Source organism: Lissotriton helveticus, chromosome 3_1 (genome assembly GCF_964261635.1).
Source record: "Lissotriton helveticus chromosome 3_1, aLisHel1.1, whole genome shotgun sequence".
NCBI lineage: Eukaryota > Metazoa > Chordata > Amphibia > Caudata > Salamandridae > Lissotriton > Lissotriton helveticus.
In genome coordinates, this window is record NC_136061.1 from 1,265,795,920 (window position 1) to 1,265,820,603 (window position 24,684).

The 24,684-nt window shown below is 42.3% G+C and overlaps 1 protein-coding gene across 3 annotated transcripts in view; it reads right to left on the reverse strand.

Annotated features, from left to right (window-relative positions):
- Nucleotides 1–24,684, reverse strand: part of CTPS1 (CTP synthase 1) — a 225,444-nt gene that overhangs the window by 141,110 nt on the left and 59,650 nt on the right. For all 3 annotated transcript variants that reach the window (XM_078681909.1, XM_078681910.1, XM_078681911.1), the window contains exons 5-9: nucleotides 11,980–12,096; nucleotides 11,272–11,355; nucleotides 8,835–8,915; nucleotides 6,298–6,449; nucleotides 3,954–4,086 (exon numbers count right to left, since the gene is read on the reverse strand). In XM_078681909.1, coding sequence (XP_078538035.1) covers nucleotides 3,954–4,086; nucleotides 6,298–6,449; nucleotides 8,835–8,915; nucleotides 11,272–11,355; nucleotides 11,980–12,096 — 567 coding nt within the window. The remainder of the gene's footprint in view (nucleotides 1–3,953; nucleotides 4,087–6,297; nucleotides 6,450–8,834; nucleotides 8,916–11,271; nucleotides 11,356–11,979; nucleotides 12,097–24,684) is intronic.

A 24,684-nucleotide genomic window follows, 5' to 3' on the forward strand; every position in this document is an offset into this window, starting at 1 on the left:
TCCAATACCTTCGGTTGAGTTTGTGCTATATACAATTGCAAAAAAAGAGAGATAAAAAAAGACAAAGAGAGCGAGGGTAAGCTGGCCCTGGAAATGCCTCTTCTACCTGCTGTTTATTTTATGATTGCAGTGGGGAAAGGGAGAAACGAGAACGGCTTGGTCGACCAACCGTCAAGGCAGCATGGCGCTCTGGAAAACAAGCGATAGAGGCAAAGAGAAACGGAGTGAGCGGAAAAGACCGCGCGGCCTCGAGAAAACAAAAACCAGAGTCTGAAATTGTTACAGTGTAAACTTAAGATGCCATTAAGCTGGTGCAAATGATTCACTTATGGTTAATAGCACCATTGGGGGAAAACAGTCACACAGAACTGATACACTTTAAATGTTTTTTCCAACAAACACAAAACAGAATCTTCAAACAAAGCAAATGAAGTGACCCAAGATACAACACTCAGATAGTATGGTGGGAAGAATGTTGCGCTCTCAGATCATTATTTTCTTAAAATAATTTTATAACTGAGAAGCTTAACACCCAAACAGAAAGAAAACAGCCTGTCAAACTCGAAACGCAGCAACACGGAGGGGAAGTGGAGACCAAGCAAATTGTGTTAGTTTCACACATGTACGGAAGGGGAATAAAGTGAAGAAAGAGAACCAGGGGTCTTAGCAGCTGTCCTTTTGCCTACCTCTGTCCCTGCTGCCTTGTAATCTGTAACTCACCGCAAGCTGGCCCACTGTCTGTAGCCAGGATCCCGGAATTAAACCCAGTTGGTGGAGACTGGAGACTTGTGGCTCCTGCGAGTGCGTCATGCAAGCTCGGATCAGGACGCGCGACTTACCTTCCCCTTGTGATCGTGTCCACTATGAGCCCAAACTGCCTTGGTCATAACAGATCCAATAAGCATTTCCCAGGTGATGAAACCTACTGAAATACAACAGCAGCAGGTCCACCTGCGTGAACAGGGACGGTGGTCCCACTCGTTGCCTCAGGCGGGATACAAACACAAGTAACATCAACACTGCAGCACCAGTGGCTACCCAATCAGTTAAGGCACCATGGCGGTAAGCCATAGGTAACAAGCCCTTAGAGTGCCCTGGCTTTACCCTGCTGCCTCCTGCAATGTGCCGGATCAGAACGCACGCCGTACCTTCCCCTCTGGATCGTGTCCACTATGAGCCCAAACTGCCTTAGTCATAACAGATCCAATAAGCAGTTCCCGGGTGATGAAACCTACTGAAATACAACAGCAGCAGCAGGTCCACCTGCGTGAACAGGGACGGTGGTCCCACTCGTTGCCTCAGGCGGGATACAAACACAAGTAACATCAACACTGCAGCACCAGTGGCTATCCAATCAGTTAAGGCACCATGGCGGTAAGCCATAGGTAACAAGCCCGTAGGGCGCCCTGGCTTTACCCTGCTGCCTCCTCCAATGTGCCCATCTGAAAAGCCCGAGACGCAGCAACAGAGCGGAAGGTGCACAGCAGCCTCTGGGAGCTGTAGGCTCCATTTGGCTCTGAACATCCCTGCTCCCATTGGTGACCAACAAAGAAAATATAACGGAGCAGTTAGTGCTCCAGGAACATATGTGGCCTAATGGCTAGAGCTGCAGAATTTGGACCTGGGGAAGCAGGTTGTAGTCTCAGCGTCGGCTCAATGTCCTGTGATTCTGGGCAAATCAATTAATAATGCTGCAGAGGCAGGGAGTGCAAGCCGCGATGTCACTTCCATTATTCAGCTTGCCTGAGACACTGACGCACTCAGGGAAGGCTGTTACAGGCAGTTCGAAGGACTTGGTTATGTCCAGGAGTCAGAAGGTGGTCAACATGGACAACAGGAGAGGAGCAGGGAGTTTACAACTTCAACATCATGAGAAGGGGGTGGGGGAGGGGCTAGAGATAACACCGGCAATGGGTAAATGAAAATCGGGATACGTGGTAGCACCCGGAGCTACCAGCAAGAGCAGGGAACATGAGCCGGAAATTCACAAAAGGAGCCCAGAGAAAAGAAAAAATAGTTTGCGACAGTAAGCATGTGGCTGATCATGGAATTATGCATGTAACAGTGGTAGTCGCCAGGGTGTGGCTAAAAGAGTAAAAGGAGTAAGCTATTCACCAATGAAAACAAAGGATTTTTGAAAAGCACATGAAGGAACCAATCAAAAGCGATGGGCGTGCTGAATGCCCATACAGTAGATTCAGCATCTCTTGAGAGCAAGCGCTTGTGCTGAATAGGCAAGACCTATATGATGTCTAATTAAATGCAAATTGAAACCGAAAATATGCCTATAAGAAGCAATATAGTCGCTCTTAAAAATACAGTTTTAAAGCAATTAGCCACAACCGATACAGAATTGTAGACGAATGAAAACGTTGCTTTTGCACAGTTTTTTTTATAAATAACAAGAAAACATATGATGTCAGAGAACTTAAACTGCAAACAATTAACTATATGCCCTGCCAGTTGAGTAACTAGGGAAGCTGCTCTGTCATATTATTTGCATGAGGCTAAGGTAGTTTGCTTTTCAAGGACAGATTTTTAAAGAATCTAACCAGACCCTAGTTCATAATAGGATCTTGAAATTCAGGGGCACTGGGTAGGTAAGCACACAAGGCAACAATATGGTTCCATCTACCTGCATATGCACACTTTCTGTAGGGACATCAGGGTGACAAGATGACGTCACCCACCTCTGGCTGCAAGTGATAGGAGCGCATATGCCCCCGCTTAATCTCCAGGCTTGAAGGTGGAGGCACTGGAGGTTGGGATGCAGGACCGTGCGACCTGGAATGCAGGTCAGCACCGAGAGGTAAACTGAGTGGGGGACACAGGGTTGTACAAGGTCTACATAAGCACACCTTACAAGGCCGTTCTGTGGCTATAAGAATGGCGAGGGACCAGTCCTGATGTAGCATTTTCAGAATGTGAGGAACTAAGGATATGTAGGAAATATAGTCAAGCAGAAAATTCCACATCACCTGTTAGTTGTTAGGGGCATGGCACACAGTGATTGGTGTCATGCCATGTTCACTTGTCTGCGCCAAAACACGCAGCCTGCTATGTCAGTCCTGCATGCGTTTAGCGAAGGGTCTCTAAGGGAGGTACAATTCGTGCTGCAGCCCTGAGAGACCCTTTTTTAGTTCCTTATGCCCAAGGTACGAAACATAGCATTTACTAGGGACTTAGAGAGTGCTAAAGGTATTGCCAATTGGTGCAAAACAATTGTACAGGTTTAGGAAAGAGATCTGGCCCTGGGTACCTGGTTAGCAGAAATCCAGTGCACTTCTAGTCAAAATCATATCAAAAGCCAGGCAAAAAGTGGGGGTGACCATGTCAAAAAGGGGCGCATTCCTACAGCTTAGGTGTCCATCAGGCTGCACCCTTCACACAACTGATTTGTGCTTCAGGTTTTGACACCAAAGGCAGACCTCGTGCAGGTTTGAGATGGTTGTCTGTCCAACAGGATCGTCAGGGTTTAACAATATCTTTTTAGAGGGTGGCATCCTTACAGCAATGCACTATTTCTAAAACCTTCATGGAAGGCAGAAGTGTTGTCGCAAGTTAATCAGGAGCAAGATTAGTTTTCTTTTTCCTGCAGTTTAACTACACATACTACGATTTTTGTTCAAAACACTGAGCTGCAGCAAATCTTCAGTCAAATATGCAATCCTCTATCTTATTGGCTCAAGTCTAAAAAATAAAAACGAAAGAGTGATGCATCTCATAGGCATATTTCCCTGTTAAAATTGCATTTTAATTTGGAATCATGTTACTGGAAACGTCCTAAACACTACTAATAATCAACATTATTTGAAGCATGATCTAAAATTCAGTTTACAATAATTCCTGAGGCAAACATATTACATGTACTTAGTGCAAAATAAATATCAATTGCGAGTATGCACACATGTCTTTTTCAAAAAGATATATTTAACAAAGTCTTGACAATGTACCTTTATCTCGAGCTTGTGGTTTATTGCCAGGGCAGAATGTTCCAATGCCTTAATGACGGATGCATACGAGTCTGAAAATTTTGTGTATTTGCCAACAAGCGCGATGGAGCACGTCTCAAGCAAGCGATCAGCTCTGCAATCAAGATAGAACGACTTATTGCAAATCTCTCTGCTGTGATTACTATAAATTAAACTTTACTTTTTCCATACCATCACATCACAATAATATTTTTCATAATTGACAATGTTATGCCCTCAGAATCTGTACGACCACGCAAACAAGTTCTCAGGGGAGAACACCTGCTGGATCTCAACTGAAGCTGGAAAGAAAAAGACATTCCCACCGCTCAACAATTACGCCATGAACACATTTTGCATAGGCACCTAGGAGGGAAACGTGGTTGAGGAGCGGTACTAACCATTGATATAGTGTTGCATGGGTGAGTGCTCAGCAGGTCATGGGCAAGGCTGTTCACTCCAAATACTAATGAATGCTTTTGACTTGCCTTATGTTGGGGCTGTTTGGCAGTCACTGTGAACAGAAAGATGCAGCCTAACTACTGTGGTTAGGCAAACAAAACAGCAGATATGCTCAGTGACTTCCTAGCTGGCATGTGGAGGCATCTAAACAGTGTAAAATGCAATAAATTATGAACATACAATTTAAAAGTGAAGTTAAGGAACATCGCATCCAACAGTACAGTAGTTAGGTACTACCATGCTTATAACAGTGCTCTCTCCATGGCCATACTATATGCTGTTGTTTAAACCTCCTAAAACATTTACACCAGCTGATCCCACCTAAACACACACACATCTATAAGGCAAATGATGTGTCTACTACCATAGAAGACATACAAGCAATTTGTCACAGCCCTCTTGATCTTACCCATAAAACACCAACATCATCTGACATGTCACTGAAGTCAACGCACTCAACCAACATAGAACATATCCATTCACATAAGATATAGTACATCTCCACAAGCTGTACCCACAATGTTTTGCATTGGAACCTGCTGAATTATTTTAAAACTTCTCCCTTAGATGCAGAAAGAATAGAAATCCCACACCGATGGCATATACCATACCAAAGTCAAGAACATGACAAATTAAAACAAAAAACATCAACTTTAAGTACATATTCATAGTTGAATAAAAATGAGTGCCTAAAGATGTAAAAAAATAAATCTCAGTTCTTACTCATGAAGAAGGGGAATTAGTCTATTTTAGACTTGCATATCTACTGCACAATACTGCCAATCAATATTTTAGAGTTTATTGGCCGAAGGAACACAGCCAAATAGATGTACTCCCAAAAGCAAAGGCTGAGTCATCATAATCATCATCTTTATGCGATCATATTAAAAATAACCACAAAAGCACATATAAATACACCAATAAGAAGATATCATTACAAAATAGTATCCTTTACAATTACAAATATTTCTTCACAATTCTGAAATAAGATGAGAATGCATAAATAGAGTCTAATTTGTTTTTAAAAAAGTACATATTCTCAAATTGATGTCCAACCAACATCATACCCGTAAAGTCATGAGTCTTCATTTGTCTGTGGTAAGTGTAGTTGCTATGGTGTTCATATCCACCAACCTTGCATGTTTTATAATAATTTTATATTAAAAGACTGATCTATATCCAGAATTCGTTTTTAGGAATAGCATGCAAAATATTTCAACTTGGTTTCATCCCAAACATGAAATGTTACGTTTTTAAATAGGCAAAGAGAAAGTATTTGAAAGAAGCACTTTAAGCATTTTCAATTAAACTCTCTCACCATCCATATATGTTAATTTAGTTTATTAAAATGAGTCATTTTCAAACATATACTTCTACTAATTTTATTAACCGGGAGAATAGTATGACCATACACAAATGTTCTTATTTTATGGAACCTTCCATTGGGCACCTTTTGCCTGGGATGGCTTTGAAAGCTACCTCTGGGCACATTTAAATGTGTTCATCTTCAAAACACCACTCTGAAAACTCAAAACACATTTTGTCTGGATTCTCTTCAAGGCAGCTCTCTCACCCCATTAATGGAGCACATTATATTGTGGTTCACTCAAAGTCTTCCCTAGCACATTTTGCCAGAGCTCACTTTAAATTAGTGACCAAAAATGCACCTTTTGTCTTCAAGTTCTTTTGAAACATCACTGCCACTGGGACATTATTTCTGGATGCTCTCTTCAAAACCTGACATTTCACCGCCAATGCATGTTGGCTTGCTCTCTTCAAAACATCCCCCATGCAGATTTAGTCTGGTTCTGTTCAAAGCCCCACCCACAAAGCTCAAGGCTCTATTTATGAGAAGGCTCCTTACCGGTCAGCCATCTCTTTCCACTTCATAAGCATTCGTCGGGGCTGCTTCCCAATTGGAAGGTCCAGTCTTCGTCTGAAATAGTCCACCACTCCCTGCTCTTCCAGTAAGGGGGGAACTCGGTAAATGGAAGTGACATCATGAACGCAGATTACCTGTTCATACCAAATTAAACAAAATGAACAGTTAAACAAAGCAAAACTTGACCCGTAACGGAAGCCCTTTTACGAAATTCAGCCAAGGGTATGAAACACATAATAACACACCAAGTTGAGTATTACCAGAATTCTTACCACTTGTAAATGGCCTTTTTGAGGCTAGTAAATGTTACCACTATCAGGCAGTTTTGCCACTAAATATAAAATGTGGCTTGCACCTTGATCATTCAAAACAATCTCAAAACATGATGATACCATTTCACAACCCCTATGGGTAAACTGATTACAACAAACATTTGGTAGCAACACATTGAGAAACACATTGAGAAAGTTGAAACCCTTCCTCCCAGCCAAAGACTTCCAAAATGCAGTACAAGCCCTCGTCATCCCCCGCATAGACTATGGAATTGTGACCCTCAGTGGTCTCCCTTTAGCAACAACTGCACCCCTAAGAGCCTCTTTGAACGCTGCCGCGAGACTCATTACGGGCTCAAGAAAACACTCTCATATAACCCCTGACTTGAAATCCCTGAAATGGCTGCCTTTTGAAGCCAGAATACAACTGAAAATTGCTGTGATGGCACACGCGGCTGTACACCACAATGCACCTAACTACCGCACTCAAAAGCTAACTATATCAGGAGGATCGAGATCCAATAGAAGTTCCAAAAATCTACTCTTGAAACCTCGCAGATTCCGGAAGGAAAAAACATACAAACGCTCCTTCTCAGGAATGGCGCCGAGGATCTGGAATACTCTCCCTCCCGAAACTAGGCTTATCTCCTCCACGGCCTTCTTTAAGAAAGAGGTGAAAGCCATCCTCATGGCTAAGTTCACCTGAACTTTAATGTCTGTTCCTCAGTGACTTTCGTGCCGCTTGGGTATTACGGGCATCATGTTTGTCTAATGTCAAATAATGTCATATTTGCATGATCTAGATTTGTTTATTCCTCTTGTTTGCCACAATTACATGATGGTCAGTCGATCCTTTTATGCTACTCACTAAATATCTATTATTAGACTATTCATGTTAGCCTACTGTATTTCGAGGCCCCTTCCCCTTGCTCCCTGTAACTTATAGATACTTATTGTATAAGTTCTCCTGTTTTTTATCGTAGTTGCATGCAAGACTCGGTATCGTCTTTTATTTTCGTCTATCTGATTGTTTACTGTCATTCTATTAGAACTTGACTGCTATCCGATCATGCTACTGAAATTTATATTTGCACCCAATATTATGTCGCGTCACCCTCATGCTATGTCACCCCCTGTTTCTGTGAAGCGCTCTGATATCTGTAAAGATCTTGTTCGCGCTATATAAAACTCTGAATAAAGGCCTTCTGATGCTTCGTTCGGGAAGTCTCCTTCCACTATGCCATTGAGTCTTTGGTGGACCAAGTTGCGGAATATTCTCACCATGAACAAGCTGGCAGCAACAATCAGACAGAAGCTTAGAAAATTTGAACAGGTGTGGGCACATTTCACAATTTAAGCAAAAAATGACGTAACTTCTGATGTGCCTGTCTTGTTTGTCCAAGAGGTTATCAAATAATCTAGACTAGCAGCAATGTCCCCGCCCTAGGATAGCTGAAGTCAGATGGAGGAATCTGTGCTATTCGAATGATATAGTACTTAGGTTTTCCCCATGTAATGCATTATGATGTAGAAATGTACGACTCCATTTGAGTGTTGGTAGCTGAATTGTTTCTGGTGTTATTATAAGATGTTTGCTACTTTGTACCATAAAACCAGTTCTTAAAAAATGATTTGAAGGCCGATATGCTTTGGTGACATTCCTTTGTTGCCGTATGCCTCATCAATCCAGAATTTGTATAGCACCAGCTGCAATAAGTATGGCACTGAAGTGCTCTCTTTACTTATCATATTGTTCTAATTTGCCATTTATGAACTGTGTACTCTTGTTTAGGGTTGTGTGGTTAGTAGGAATTTGTGAAATCTCAAGTTTTCTAATGAGTTGTGTTTAAATATCTGAGCCAAACTTCCATGACGCCTTCAACAACCTTTCAACCACGGATTCCCAGCTCAGCCTACTATATCCAAGACCTGCACCAAAGTCATTTTCAAAGTGTACGCATAGTATAGAACAGATTGTTGTAGAGTAAATACTGCACACCATAGGCAATCCAGGCCTATAACTTGGTCCTTTACAGCTAGATGAGGACTGAAACCTTTTCTAATGCAGTGACTGGACTCTACAACTTGCATACAAAAGTTTTCCACATGCATCAAGCACAGACCGGTACAAGCAAAGTACTCAACACAATGCCCCAAAGATATCTGATTTATACACAAAGATAGAACAGACCCAAACCTTCTGAAGAAGGGCAACCTATCTCAAATGAAAGAACATCCCAGTCCTACCTGTTCTGGTTCCACGTGACAGAACATGGAGATCTTCTCCTTAACTGAAGTGTCAAGAGGGGTGGAGCATCTGCAAACAACCTAGCAGAGAAAACAAGTCAATGGCATAAGACACTACATTTTCCATGAAATAGCTTTCGCTGTGGCTTTAATCTCAATTACTGCAATAATATAAATGTTTAACACTTTGGTTTATTCAAAAGGTGCCTACATTCATTTTTTACCTGGATACATCGCGAGACCCGATTGATACTGATTTGCACCTTATTTGAAGGACATCAATTGGGGTGGATAATCTCCTCCCGCACGTGCCAGTTCTTATCTGAACACACACGTTGGCTACCGGTCTATGGCTACTATACCATATGTCTCTTGGATGTTAACATACTGGCGCATTGGCTCGTTTTAAATAACTTTTCCAAATTTGACAAAGAGGATCAATACAAGTGTTTGAAAGAGAAGCCAGTCGACAATCTTGATTACAAAATTGCCTTACAACTAGACAACCTCCCAGGGACACGGGGGTTGCATGAAATTGATTTTGTCCTAAAGAAGTTCTATTCAAACAGGATGAAACGTGTTGGCTGATGTTTTTTGTATGGATTGACAATAAAGAAGAGATACATCACACAACTGGCATGAAAATCAACTTTCTTCGTAGAATCAGAACCCAGTAGAAGTTATGAACATTATTAATCTTTTTTGTAATTCAAATGGTGGTGCAGTTCCGATTTAGTTTTTTTCCACTGGTAATAGTCCCTGTGTTGGGGAAGTGCTTCTGGGCAGGGTGCACATTTGAAAACCTGCACAGTCTAATGTGTACTATCTATAAATACTTGGTTAACTTTCGGAATTGGTGCTGCATAAGTGCTTTGTGGTCCACTGTCCACTTTTTGTGTTTGCCTACATTCATAAACTGCAGGAGAATCAATACTCTTCAGTTTACCTCAGAAAGGTATATTACTTTACTCGTAGTTCTACACTGAGGTTTAATGGTGGAAAACTGAACATTGTAATCGCTTGGACAACCTGTAATACACAGTTATGTAATGTAAAGGTCATATTCCTTGTTTTACCCAAGTGAGCTCAGCTCTAAGCTGGTCTTATTCAGTATACTATTGAGCATTTAGTACTTTCAACATTAACAGTTACCAATCTATAGTTGAAGCAAGCAAGAGGACAGCAGTTAGAACTACTGTGTGCCAAATACAGCATTATCACAGCAACACATTTCATGACAACTGAAATCTAAAAAAAGAGTGCAGTTCTGGGTGTTAATGTTCCCGTAGAAGAGACCTGTGAGAAACCTCAATACATTACCTTTAGGTATTGGGCTGGGCTTTCAGCAAGGTTGCTCAACTTTTCCACACTGAGATCCACAAAAAGGGTAACATCAAGAAAGGTAAGAGTAACACCCGATATGTACAGGATTTTTAAGCAGTAAATTCTGCAGCAACAAGTACTACATAAAAACCAAAGGTAATATAAATTTGCTTTTCTTTTGCTGATCAAATTTCCTCCGCTAGTTTTCTGGCCATCAATGGGAAGGATCGGATATTAAAGGATAGGATGGCAAGACCTTGTCAGAGTAAATTATAACTGTAATCAAGTTTTTCCAAAAAATACAATTTCAAGGTTGTTTTGTGTCTGAACATTGTTAGGTAAAAGGTGTGCATGTCCCAAACATAACCTTTACAGTGCTGAAGGAATAGACTTAAGTAGACGGCAACAAGAAGCTATTCGAGAAGGCCTGATATAAAGGGATGTCACAATATAAGCGTGTAGATATCTTTTCTATATGTACTCATCTGTCTGCTAAAGTCCAGATCTGAGTTTGACTGGCATACTGGAGCAAAGTTCCTGATGGGCTCTGGGGAGGGGGGGGGGGGGGGACGGGGGGTACTGAGGTCACTATGATTTAAAGGAATAAAAAACATTTTTTATTTCATAAACAGCAATTAAAACGTTGAATAGTGTAGTGCTAGCTAATCAAAGAAAATTATACATTGCCATACTAATAGTTAAAGGTGCTGTTCAACTACTTAATTAGGACCATACACAGTCCCAGCAAAAGGATCCATAAATTTGTCATTTTCCTGCTGTAGTAACCCACATTAAGGCAAACTGCTTGTGTAGAAAAGGAATTTACCCTTGCGTAGCAAATGCCACTGCAGTGGCATCGTGGTATTGCAACAATAAACTAATTCTCCTAATATTTCTGTGGCTGTGGGGAGGGTGCTTGACGGGCAGGCAGTTTGAGTGGAAAAGAGTAACACAAAAACCTACCCCAACTGCCAGCAAAACGCAAGCATACACCTAAAAAAAGCACAATTGTTTTTCCATGAAGATCTTTTTATAGGAAAGCTTTTCCTTCGTTTTCACCAATTCACATACAATACATTTGTATTTAGTATTTATCAAATGCAGTTATTCTTACCAAGTCTGGAGACAGACCAAGTCCTCGAAGTTCACGGACACTGTTCTGAGTAGGTTTTGTTTTCTGTTCTCCTGTAGCACTTGGCTGGTTGGCAAAATGAGACAATTTTACATGCTTACATGAGTGTTGCTGTTAACTAGGAAGACAGTCATCAATTACAAATCCAAATTCTAATCATTTATGCTGTTGAAGCCCCATTGTAGGGTCTAGTTCCGAATAACTTTTTGGAAATGCAACAAGAAAAAAAAGATATAATAACAGCTCTATGCCGTGACATCATACTTGTTGGAATTTTAGCCACTGAAAGCTATATTAACATCGGAATGTCAAATCGAAAATTCCAAAGTCCTGCATATATAAATTAAGATCCAGTGTATACATACAATGTGAATATCTACTCTTAATTATCAGGGAGACCCAATACAATTTGTTTTTAAAAAAATAGTTCTTCTTTAACTTGTTCAAAATAAAGTTGTGAATGAGACCGTAACGTTTTAGAAGACATGGTAACATTTAAGATTATACAAGATATGGAAATATACCGATTAGTTCGATATGAACATTTGAAATGTGTAATTCATTCTTAAACGCTTATGTTCACAGCCGTGTTTGAATATATGATGTCTTATGCAAACCTCCACATTTCAATGTAAACACTGACTGGGTAAGCTATTATTTCATTTACAAGTTAGATGTATTTATGCTTACCTGAGGAACAAGACTGACATGGATATTACAAAAATTTTCTTTTTTGACCTTGAACTGAAACTGACGGAAGGCCTCAACAAAAGGCATACTCTCTATATCTCCAACTGTCCCTCCAAGCTATAAAGAAAGATAAAAGTACAGTCTAAACAAGGCTTTTGCTTCAAAGCTCAAATTTGTTTTTAGATGCTTTACTATGAATACATTGATGATACAAAAACAAGCAATAAAGCAGTGTTTCACAATTTCCATACAGCTCTCAAATAATACATTGGTCATTCAAGGTATCACAGCACTTCAAATGTTATAACCTCACACCTAAACTAACAATTACTTAAACTGTCATAATAACTAGATTTTGATCAGATCAAAGGATCTTGGAATCTCTGTGGCGGTGGAATAGTTACTTACTTGCGTTTCAGGTTCTAAAATCGGAAGCATATTCATTGAGGTCATAAATATTACATTTATTGCCGCAGGAACACTTACAATTTTTTACAATTGAACTTCTAATTGAACATCATAATAAAATGCAGATAACTACACCAATGCCCATTTAAGACTACATTTTCCAGAAGTTTGAAGGGTTAAAAAAAAAAGCCCAATCAAGTCACAGCTTTACACAGAGTAACGCCGAAGGAAATGCAGCGAAACATGAAGCATTGTGAAGCTAAATGCAAATAATACACTGCGCCATGAAGAATCCTGCAGTTTACCAATCCCAGTATGCCTTGTGCTGGTAGCTGGTTCATGGAGTCAGCTATTTGTTCTGGCATGTGTGAGAAACGATCTCTAAATACTACTAGGGTAAAAAAGAAAAAGTTCCTTATCTTCAGTATTAATTTTCTGGTGGATTCTGTATCTACCTGCAAATTTCTCACCTTCTGAAAATTGTCAGGCACAGACTTGATGCAGAAACTTTTCATAGCTCTTCCATGTGGAAAGGGGGTGCCTGCCCCATTCCGACACCAGACAAGACATCATGGTGATATCAGTGGAGTCTGTTGCTTAACTGGTTAGAATGTCGGGGTGCCTAATGCCAAGGCTGTGCAGTCTTGATTCCAACTGATGACTCTTTAATTCACCATCAGACAATACCCTACCCCTTTAGCCCACTTTTGCAGATTATTTTTCATCCCTGCTTTCTATTATTGTAATTGTTTTTCTGCCTCTCTCTTTCTCCCCGTTTCCCCCTATTGTCTTTTAATTTATCTTATGCCAAGGTCAAAGTCTGGTGAGGAAAAATAAGTGCTAGTCCCCAAAAATGAGTGATGGTGGGCCCCACCTGCAACCAGCGGCTCAAACTAATAACTTGTGAAACTCTAAAGCGCCCAACTGGCTGTGGCCTGCATCTGGGGATATCCAAAAGGTGAAAAATCTGCAGTTCGAAGTAACCATCTGAAACATCCTTTTTTCGAGTTTTGGATTTTGTCTAATTTAACTTGACGTCTGTCATCTACAAAAGACTTTGGCTTGAGCTGGTTACTCAGGTAGATGGCCTTGAACGACTGGTAGAACCCTTGGCAGAGCCTTTCAATGCTATATTCAAGGCAAGGTAAATAAAGAATAGGTCTGTGGAGAAGAACGTGATTTACAGGTTTGCCCACTCTGTGAAACAGTCTATGATCTGATTCTATTACAAATACCATACCATGATCTTTCAAATTCCCTCGGTTTAATTTAGAAAATTCAACTCTATATGGGTGGAATGTTCTAATAACTGTACGGCCTGCTGTTGAAGGTAATCTACCTTGTTTTAGTCCCAAAAATAGAGAGCCACCAACAAATCAGTATAGCCCGTAGCAGCAGGCTCTATTGAAAACAAGTTAAACCGAGGACAGAACAAATGGCTCACAATCTGTTTTACAGGTTCACTTGCTGTTCAACACAGGCTACATCTTGTGTTACTATTACAACAGATAATTAGTGTCACCTAACTCAATGGGAGTCATTATAAAAACACAGAGCAGGTGAAACCCAACAGAATTCAAACCTACAACCATGGGGACATAAACTGATCCATACATTGGATTCATTAGTCCACTGGGAGATCAAGTGCATCCTATTTGGTGACTACCATTGTAAAATGAGCAATGGTACTGGGCAGTTTTGTACATAAGAACATAATCAGATTTCTTTTTAAATAGTTGCCAATGGACTTCCTTAGTGGTGATTCAAACCTGCTTGTAAAAGGTTTATCAAAAACAGTGAATGAAAATTGGAAAATCTGAATGCATTATAGGCTACAACAAAAATAAATGTGTATGGTGCAAATAAAATTAAGTTGTGCCAATATCCATGATAAACTTATGCGGGAAAGACAAAGTGAGTAGCACAACAAGGTTACCTGTGAATAGGGAATCTACACACAACAAAACCCAGTCTCAAGGCTCATCAGTTATATGGGATTATTTTTACATCAGTCTAGAATCCTTCTACAAGCTGGAGCATTCAGATGGTATATCAGTTTCCCAAAAGTAAGAAATCAAACCAGTGTCACTCACATCAAGATGGAGGACACAGTAGCATGGTAAACTTTCACCACAGCTTCAAAGAAAAACAAATATCTAAAATTAAAATATTAAAGGGCAACACACAATAGACAGAACAGCTCTTTTTTAACATCTAATCTCAGGATTGGGTATTATCAAATAGAATATCTTTGGTGAGTGACCTTGGTTAAAAATGAATAATTCTTATGTGCCAGGAAACTCAGAAATTACTATTTCCAAATGTTAACATCCAATTCTTACTGCCAATGATTACAAGTTCCAAATGTATTCAAGTTTACTGGAGGACGGTAGCAGTGTGGTCACATAATAAGGTAATCTGCATAATGATTAAACATCTCAAAAAGCATATAATTAACCCCTTGCATGCTCATGACGGCCCCCGGCCGTCATAAGTCACGGTGGGTGTGTGCTCACGATGGCCAGGGGCCGTCCGAATCCCGCCGACTATTTAAATGACCTTCACAGCTCAAAAATTTGCCGCGCAAGGGTTAATTCTAGAAGGCAAAAAAAATGCATCCTAGACAATAAAAGATAAATATTACATAAAACAGAAGTTTCAACACAGCCTCTCAACACTGTTTCACTTCAGTACTACACAGAATCTTAAATATGCTAATTTCTGTTCTCAAATCGGACGTCAGCCCATGTGCTGGAGTTTTCTTAATATAAGGACCAAGTTCAGTGGACACTTCACAAGAGCTTACTGCATAGAAGTGGTCTGTATACACTCACCAAGAAGCACGCTGGAGACTGTCAACACATAAAATGACATGTCTAAGTGCATCTAGTCAGGGAGGAACTAGCCACAAATGCCACTACATTGTGCACCACTGAATAGTCCCAAAACTTATCTGGATCAGGTAAGAGATTAGAACTGACCTCCCAGTTTAATACTACCAGGAGATTTTAAAATAAATATTGGCCCATGGAAGTGCTAACCGTTGGTAAACATAAGGGTTCGAAAGTTTAACTTTTGATTAGTGGACTCATTACACCCCCTTTCCATATGTCCGGTATTTGCTGAATAGAAAAAAAATACTTTTAATGAGCCAAAATCATGATATCTACCGTCAGGAATCGGATTTTATGTAAGTAGTTAATTCCTCAAAGTGAGCTGCATTAGATTATTTATCTGTGTAACCTTATACCGCTCTCATTGGGAAAAAGTCTGGAGTGCTATGTAATTTTCATGTCCCAGAGTCTATTTTGCCACCATATAGGGTGGTCATATAATTAAAATGTTTTATTCATGATCAAATTTGTTCCAGGCAGCTAAAGTGTTGTGAATTTCCATTTGTTCCAAGTTTCTCAAACGTAATATTAAAAATACTGGACAGCAAATCACTTGAATTGTGTTGCTGTTAATTACATTATGTAAGGCCTTCTTTGTCTGCTTTACTATTTTTCTACTCAGCTCATTAACGTGGAAGCCCCAGTACTTCACTCACTTTCTTACTGCATCTTATGTCCAGAATTTTCCCCACTGCTTCAAGCTAATGTATAATATTTTCTCACTTAATGTACGAGAATTTATTTTCATAGATCCTCTAAATGAATACAATGTATCATTGATCCATGATAGCTACAGAGCACCTGAAGTTCCCTAATGACCATGGCCAATTATGGCCAGGTAGTTTCCAATAGTATCTTTTGGAAATGAAGGAATAAACCAGCTTCAAATCAATTCGTTAAGCAAATGTATAATCAGCAAAAAGGTTTGGTCTGCTGCTGCTTATAGGGTGCTGGCTTACCATAAGCCAATGTGCCATTTATTTATCTATAGTCAATTTGTTAAACTAATTCCAACAATCACCACCCCAGGCACCAATTTCTTTTGAATAAAGCACCAGGAAGGATCACTCAAGCAGCTTGCAATTTCATTGTTCCGATCGGGGCCTGGAATTTTAGTGCAAAATCCCTAGTCTTGATATGAACAAAAACTCCTCCCATACAAGATGCTAATTTCAACATTAAATACATCCCCTGGTTTACCTGGCGGGAAATAGCAATTTACCGTTATGACTTGATAACCAAGACGCTTTGCTCAGAGACGCTAGAGTGCCCGGAGATCCCTACCTGCTGCCTGCTTCAATGTTGCCCTTCTGCCACAGGAACCCTTTTCCTACTGCCGGTGTCTCAGCTCACCTCCCGCCGCCGCATTAGCTCAACCACATTGCGGCCGCCGAGTGAGGGAGAGCTCCAGGGCACACGAAAGACCACAAGCCCCATCGGATCTTGCGGCCGGAAGCCGCGTGCAGGAAGGAAGCGCCAGGAGGTGCACAAATACCCGCGTCACTCCCCGCGTCGCGGGAGCGCCCGAGCGAAGCCCGGGCAAAGGGCGGGCCATCTGTGGCCGTCGGGGCTGGACGAGGCCACCCCCCCTTCGTGTAGGGCTCTGCACTCAAAATAACGTAAATAGTATATTGAATATCCCTTTTATTCTATTTTGTTGCTAGTTGGTAGCGGTAAAATTGTGGTATAATGGTTCGATCTTCTAGGAAGGGCCGCCAGGTTGCTATAGCCACAACAGGGGGTGGTTACAGGCACTATTGACCAATTTATCACACGGGCTACAGTGGTTTTAGAAAAAGAGATAGCGCTTGCAGAGAAGCGTTTGTCAATAGACCTCCTAACAGGGAAACGCTCGTCATTGGGCAAAATCGGGTCAGCTGTCACCCCAGAACGACCCAAACGTAAAGTTTCATCAATCACCTTGAGCCCAAAACCTAGTCTCATACAGGGGGAGACAGATAATATCGAGGCATGTTCCTTACTAAGTTCAACACCAATTAGTTTGGATTCTTGTACCTCGCGGGGTAGTGTACCACCACCCCTTTCGCCAATTTCATCACCGTTGCTACCAACACCTGCTAACCCTGTACTTGCTAACATTGTGCCACAAGTAATTACAAATACTAAAATTACTGGCCCATCAGGTAAAAGAAAAAGAGGGGGTAGCCCGCGAAAGGGTGCCGTAGCTAAAAGTTCTAAAAAAGCTAAGTTACATCAGGCACCTCGGCAGCCTGTGCAGCCAGCATCCCTGTTCACCTATAGCTGTTATAGACAAACCCCAACCAGCCACCCAATGCTGTACTAATGAGGGGTTCCTAGAGAAAATGGAAACGTTAGTTAAATCACTGATCGAAAGGACGAAAATGATTAATTCTAAATTAGACCATCTGGAAAAACTAGTTATTGGAAATACAACCTCATTGGATAGTATAACAAAAACTTTGAAGAATCCAAATGCTATATTACCCGCCATTGTCCCACCAACCACTGACCCTAGTAGAAACAGCGGGGCGACGCAAATAAATACCATTGCAAATCCCGTCATTCAACCTGCCCAAATCAGTGTAGGAAAATGCCCGGTAGAGACTAATTCATCAAGGTCTGCTGGGGATGTAAATTGTAAATGTAAATTGATACTTGTATAGCGCACTACTCACCCGCAAGGGTCTCAAGGCGCGTGTACGAATACCGCTGTGGAACCCATCCTGGCTTTCCCTGTGAGGTGTCCACTCCTGGGCACCCCCAAGGTGGAGGCCAGGCATCCTTAGCGTTGTGGGGGCCGTTGTGGAGATTAAGCAAGCTATTGCCCAGAGTTGCAGAGTGGGACTCCATGATTGGAATAGGCACCGAGGCGAGAATTATCAGGTCCGTGGAATTTTTGAGCTCAAGACCCGCCGGGGCGGGGAATTGAACTCTGGTCCCGGGCTAGACCTCTGCATCAGGGTCTGCCGCTCTAACCATTGAGCCACACTTCTCCACTAAGGTATTGGGGACAGGCGTAATGGCTAGGAAGCAACCCGAAATGCGTGCACAAACAGCAGAAAGCCAGCCTAATGTGCGGGATTCTATGAGTAACAAGTATATTCTTCAACGACTTCCTTGTGTAAACCTTCCCCCCGAAGCAGTACCCTATACGATTATCCTGGTGGGAGTCCGTGGGATTGGTACTGAGAAACTTGAAACACATAGGGAACTGAAGAACAAAGTCACCTTCTGGATTAACAAAAATGGAACGCTCCCTCCCTTTTTTAACACAGAGATACTAAATGTTAGGAGGGTGAGATGGGTAGGGAGCAGTGTTAAGGACCTAGAAGGTGACCGCGTCATCGTGAATTTTAAAGATCCCTGGGTAGTTGACTTCATTCGCAGGGAACCAAGGTTTGGGAGAGAGGGGGATATTCAAACATTAGATTTAAACTATTTTTATCCTGGTGCAAAACGTAGTCCATCATTCCCCCCGCACTATGCATATAGGAGACCATGTGGAGCAAATCCCTTTGACAGGGTGATGTTCCAACTACCCCTGTAAAACCGATTTGAGCCCTTTACAGATTTAGAGGGGGTAGACTGACTGTTACATTCCACCGAGCCTCAGGGGCTGGCCAGTGACGAAAATAGAAACATATTTGATGAGAAACTGGACTTTCTTGTGGCTGGTGTACCGATGGATGACAAAATGGCTGGGAGGGGTACGAAGCTTGGAGTACAATCAGAGACAAAGAGAGTAGCCCAAGCTTTGAAGGTCTTGGATAGGGCCAGGGATGGTCAGGAAGAGGGCCAGGAGGTTGGGCAGGATGTGGATATACCACACTTGGGCACCGTGGAGGAAACAATAGATAAGGGAAGGAATACCACAAAAGATATAGTTCAGAATGCACACCCCTCCAATAACCTGGGTAGTAATCAATGTGGGTTAGAATTAAATAATAGTTCAGAGGCTGAAACTCTGTTACAATATAACAACATGCCAGTAACTGATATTATCCAACTCACAAATCCAATGCCATTACCCTCGCATCAAACAATACACAGCACTGGAGACGGACTGAATATTACTACCTGGAATATAGCAGGCATAAATGGTAAACTTAATACTCCTTTCTGGATTGATTTTATTGCACAAGGGCACGACATAATATGTCTTCAAGAGACATGGTATAGAGACCAAATTATTGTCGAAGGCTATACATCATTTTATATAAATGCCGTAAATTCTGCCGCAGGTAGGGCTAAGGGTGGTCTGTTGACCCTGATATCCACTGGGCTTACAGAATTCAAATTAGGTAAATGCCTCGAGGTTGGGCCTTATGCATTAATAATTTGTCTTGAGCACCATAAAGTCAACGATTTCGTTATCGTTAATTTTTATAATAACATCTTTGATACTAGCAGAGGTTCTGTGGTACAAGACATAGGAAGAGCAATAGATGAACTTCTTGTAGATCATAAAGATTCCCCGGTCATTCTCTGGGTAGGAGATTTTAATTTGCAAGTCTGCAAAGATGCCCAGAAGGGGATCTGCGGCACTATTTACGATCATGATGATAGAGGCAATATTATCTACAACCACTTCCCACACAACACATATGGACTGGCGTTGAACTGCCTAGCCGCTAAACTAGATCTAGAATTATTGGATTGCTAAAAAAAAAGGGGCAATATTAGGTGTCCTGCCTTTAAAGGCAGGGATTATAATTCCAACATCGACCACATATTAGTTTCTAGTGGCACGGTCTACTGTGATTTATGGATTGTTGAGCAAGCAGTGAGTGATCACAATAGCATTATTTTGACATTACTAGGTTGGGGTTGTAAAACTCAAATTTATAGTAAACCGACACAGGACATCACGGCCTCTAGACCAAATGGACAAAGAATTAAGTGGCCTAAAATTAATCCTAATAAGCTCCTAGCAGAGGTAAACGCTAAATGTGGTGCTGAAATAAGTTATTGTCTCAGAGACGTGACTACCCCAGAAACTGTGTTATCTATGATTAGTAAGATAAATGTAACAATAGAGGGATTATTGACTGGAAAGAATCACAAACACAGGGCCAAACAATTGGGCTGGTTTAACAAAGATTGTATACAAGCCTTGTCCTCATTAAAACATGCACTGTCAATAAAACCAAGAGATCTGGAACACGTTAGGGAAAAGCGGCATATTTACAAAGTTACGCTAGAGGTACGGAAAAAACAGCTACAAGACGAGGCATGGCAAAATTTAGATATGGCTGTAATTACAAAAAATAGCAAACTTTTGTGGGAAATAATCAACTGCCCTTTTTTAAAGAATGACACCATACCCGTAGTTTCTTCCAACGTTAACTGCAACACATGGATAGAGCACTTTTCTAAGGTTTTTAATTCAGATGGGTTGATTTTAGATACTTATGGTATATGGCCGACCATTTCGTTATCTATTACTCTGGATGAGGTTCAGGCAGGACTTGAGAAAAGCAATGGTGGCAAGGCCCCTGGGCCGGACGGTGTGCCGGTAGATCTATACAAACATGAGATGGACTTATGGGCACCCATCCTAACACGCTTTTTTAACGCCGCAATCGAATTTGACCTTCCTCAGACTTGGGGCCAATCAATTATTGTACCCCTTTTTAAAAAGGGTTCAAGGTCGGAGGCATGCAACTACCGTCCCATCTCCCTTCTCGATTCATCGATCAAAGTACTAAGTAGAGTCCTCCTAGACAGACTAGAAACATGGGCGGAGGAGGAATCTATTTTATCACCAGTACAGTATGGATTCAGGAGGGGGATTGGTACGATGGAGCAATGCATCAACCTTGACCTTATTATTAATACATTTACAATAGTTAAGGAAGGAAATCTTTTTTTATGTTTTGCCGACTTAAGTTCTGCTTTTGATTTGGTTGAACACTCACTTTTATGGCCTGTTTTATTAGAACTGGGTGCACCAAAAGAGATTATATATTTCCTGGCCAGACTATATGAAACATTGACATGCAAGGTGCGCTATGGGATGGCCGGTGAGTGCACCCCGTATTTTAAAGTTAACAGAGGCATAAGGCAAGGATGCGTTTTAGCACCACTTTTGTTTTCTTTGTTTATTAATGAGATAGATGCAATACTTAGAACGTCCGCTGTGGATGCACCTCTAATTGATGGTAAGCCTATCCCAATTCTGCTCTACGCAGATGATGCAGTCCTTTTATCACGCACCCAAAATGGCCTGCAACGCCTTATTGACAATTTTCATACGTTTATAGCCAAACGGAAATTGTTAATTAACAAAGATAAAACTTTTACAATGACATGTGGGAAGAAGACTAAACAAAACAGGACCTTCTTTTTCTGTATGGGGCAGGTGTGTGGGGACATAATACCAATAGCTGCAGGTTGATTCAACATCAGGAAAATCTTTTTCTAAACCGCTTACTATGTACCCCTGCATCTGCTTCTATTGAGACCATTCACAAGGAAGTAGGCTTACATTATATCAGGGATCTAGCTGCCCTGCGCCCACTGTCCTTATGGCGGTCCATATGGTCCAAATCCGAAACTGAATTCACCCAAGGCGTAATTAAGGATTGCCTAAAATTGGAACATTGCATGCGTATCCCTTGGCTCAGGCACATCCGGTTCTGGTACAAGTCAGTTTTTGATTTGGACCCTTTTTACGGGCTCGGCGACGTCACCACGAAGGGGGGAGGAGCTGCGTGCCGTATTGTTGCGAGTTTCTTGCTCATGCTGGATACATTTTTTTTAGCTCGTGCATTTGCAGTGCTTAATTTTGTAATCTGAATGGTGATTGGTCCTCGCGGTGGTGTTTTTTTAGAAGTCTTGATGCGATAGGGCATATGTAATGTTCGTCCGCCATTTTTGGCATTTTCTGTGCGGTTTCGCGCACGGCAGACCATTAATGTTAATTAGGAGCTGTCAGGGTGCCCTTTTAATGCAATCCAGATGGTGGGAGCGCGTTCACCATTCAGCATTGCATGTATAGGGCGCGCGTTCGTCTGCAGCCTTTTTGTGGCTGAAAAAGAGGCAGTATTTAAATACAGATTACCAAAGGTAGCAGCACAAAAGGTACGAATATTACATAATTGGAAGAAATAAATATAGCGAATATGTTGCAAGTCCTCTTACATTTGCTATTAAACAAAAATTTTGAAGGGACTTATGTTTGGGACAATATGCTGCCGATTTTTTTTAATGGATCCTTGCCTTAGTGGGAAAACAAAGCTTCGAATCTGTTTTCCCCGTGTCCATGAAGCATGAGGCCAGGGAAGAGGGCAGGAATGTGACACTACTCTGACAAGATGAGATAAGAAGTAATTAACAGAAAACAGATGTCCTCTTCACCTTTATGAGGCCAAGAGTGTTTGAGAGTAGGCTTCAGTGGCAGGCAGCGGCTGCTTGCAGACCCAGGAAGGATGATGAACACCTCTCATCAGCCCGGCTAGCTTGACTCCAGTGGTGTGGAGTGCCTGGGACTCACGTCTGAGCATCCCCAGTACACTTAGAGCGGTAATTGCAAACACAACAGTGATGGACAGAATGTGGATCAATGTCACACATTCACCCCAGTCCAAAGATCTGGGCCCAAATCCATCGTTTTTCCACTCCACACCACCCTGGGTTAGACAATGGCAATATGCAAATCAGCGCTGACCCTGTGCCCCATGGGAACAGTCCAGTCCGAACTACAAAAGCCATGTCCTTCCCAGAACGGAATCAAGCATCCGAGGACCGGCCCGGTTTCGAGGTAACACCTCTCATCAGCCCGGCTAGCTTGACTCCAGTGGTGTGGAGTGCCTGGGACTCACGTCTGAGCATCCCCAGTACACTTAGAGCGGTAATTGCAAACACAACAGTGATGGACAGAATGTGGATCAATGTCACACATTCACCCCAGTCCAAAGATCTGGGCCCAAATCCATCGTTTTTCCACTCCACACCACCCTGGGTTAGACAATGGCGATATGCAAATCAGCGCTGACCCTGTGCCCCATGGGAACAGTCCAGTCCGAACTACAAAAGCCATGTCCTTCCCAGAACGGAATCAAGCATCCGAGGACCGGCCCGGTTTCGAGGTAACACCTCTCATCAGCCCGGCTAGCTTGACTCCAGTGGTGTGGAGTGCCTGGGACTCACGTCTGAGCATCCCCAGTACACTTAGAGCGGTAATTGCAAACACAACAGTGATGGACAGAATGTGGATCAATGTCACACATTCACCCCAGTCCAAAGATCTGGGCCCAAATCCATCGTTTTTCCACTCCACACCACCCTGGGTTAGACAATGGCGATATGCAAATCAGCGCTGACCCTGTGCCCCATGGGAACAGTCCAGTCCGAACTACAAAAGCCATGTCCTTCCCAGAACGGAATCAAGCATCCGAGGACCGGCCCGGTTTCGAGGTAACACCTCTCATCAGCCCGGCTAGCTTGACTCCAGTGGTGTGGAGTGCCTGGGACTCACGTCTGAGCATCCCCAGTACACTTAGAGCGGTAATTGCAAACACAACAGTGATGGACAGAATGTGGATCAATGTCACACATTCACCCCAGTCCAAAGATCTGGGCCCAAATCCATCGTTTTTCCACTCCACACCACCCTGGGTTAGACAATGGCGATATGCAAATCAGCGCTGACCCTGTGCCCCATGGGAACAGTCCAGTCCGAACTACAAAAGCCATGTCCTTCCCAGAACGGAATCAAGCATCCGAGGACCGGCCCGGTTTCTAGGTAACACCTCTCATCAGCCCGGCTAGCTTGACTCCAGTGGTGTGGAGTGCCTGGGACTCACGTCTGAGCATCCCCAGTACACTTAGAGCAGTAATTGCAAACACAACAGTGATGGACAGAATGTGGATCAATGTCACACATTCACCCCAGTCCAAAGATCTGGGCCCAAATCCATCGTTTTTCCACTCCACACCACCCTGGGTTAGACAATGGCGATATGCAAATCAGCGCTGACCCTGTGCCCCATGGGAACAGTCCAGTCCGAACTACAAAAGCCATGTCCTTCCCAGAACGGAATCAAGCATCCGAGGACCGGCCCGGTTTCGAGGTAACACCTGCTTGCAGACTCAAGAAGAATGAAGACACAGAGCAGCCCTGCATATTAGATCAGCACAGACCCAAGAAGGATGATGAGACAGATCAGCCCTGCAGATTAGATCAGCACAGATCAGGCTTCAGTGCCAGGCAGCGGCTGCTTGCAGACCCAAGAAGGATGAAGATACAGAGCAGCCCTGCACATTAGATCAGCACAGATCGGCAGTGCGGCATGTGCGTGTCTGCCGTGATGTTGTGAAGGGAACTAGGCTTCAGTGGTAGGCAGCGGCTGCTTGCAGACCCAAGAAGGATGAAGACACAGAGCAGCCCTGCAGATTAGATCAGCACAGATCAGGCTTC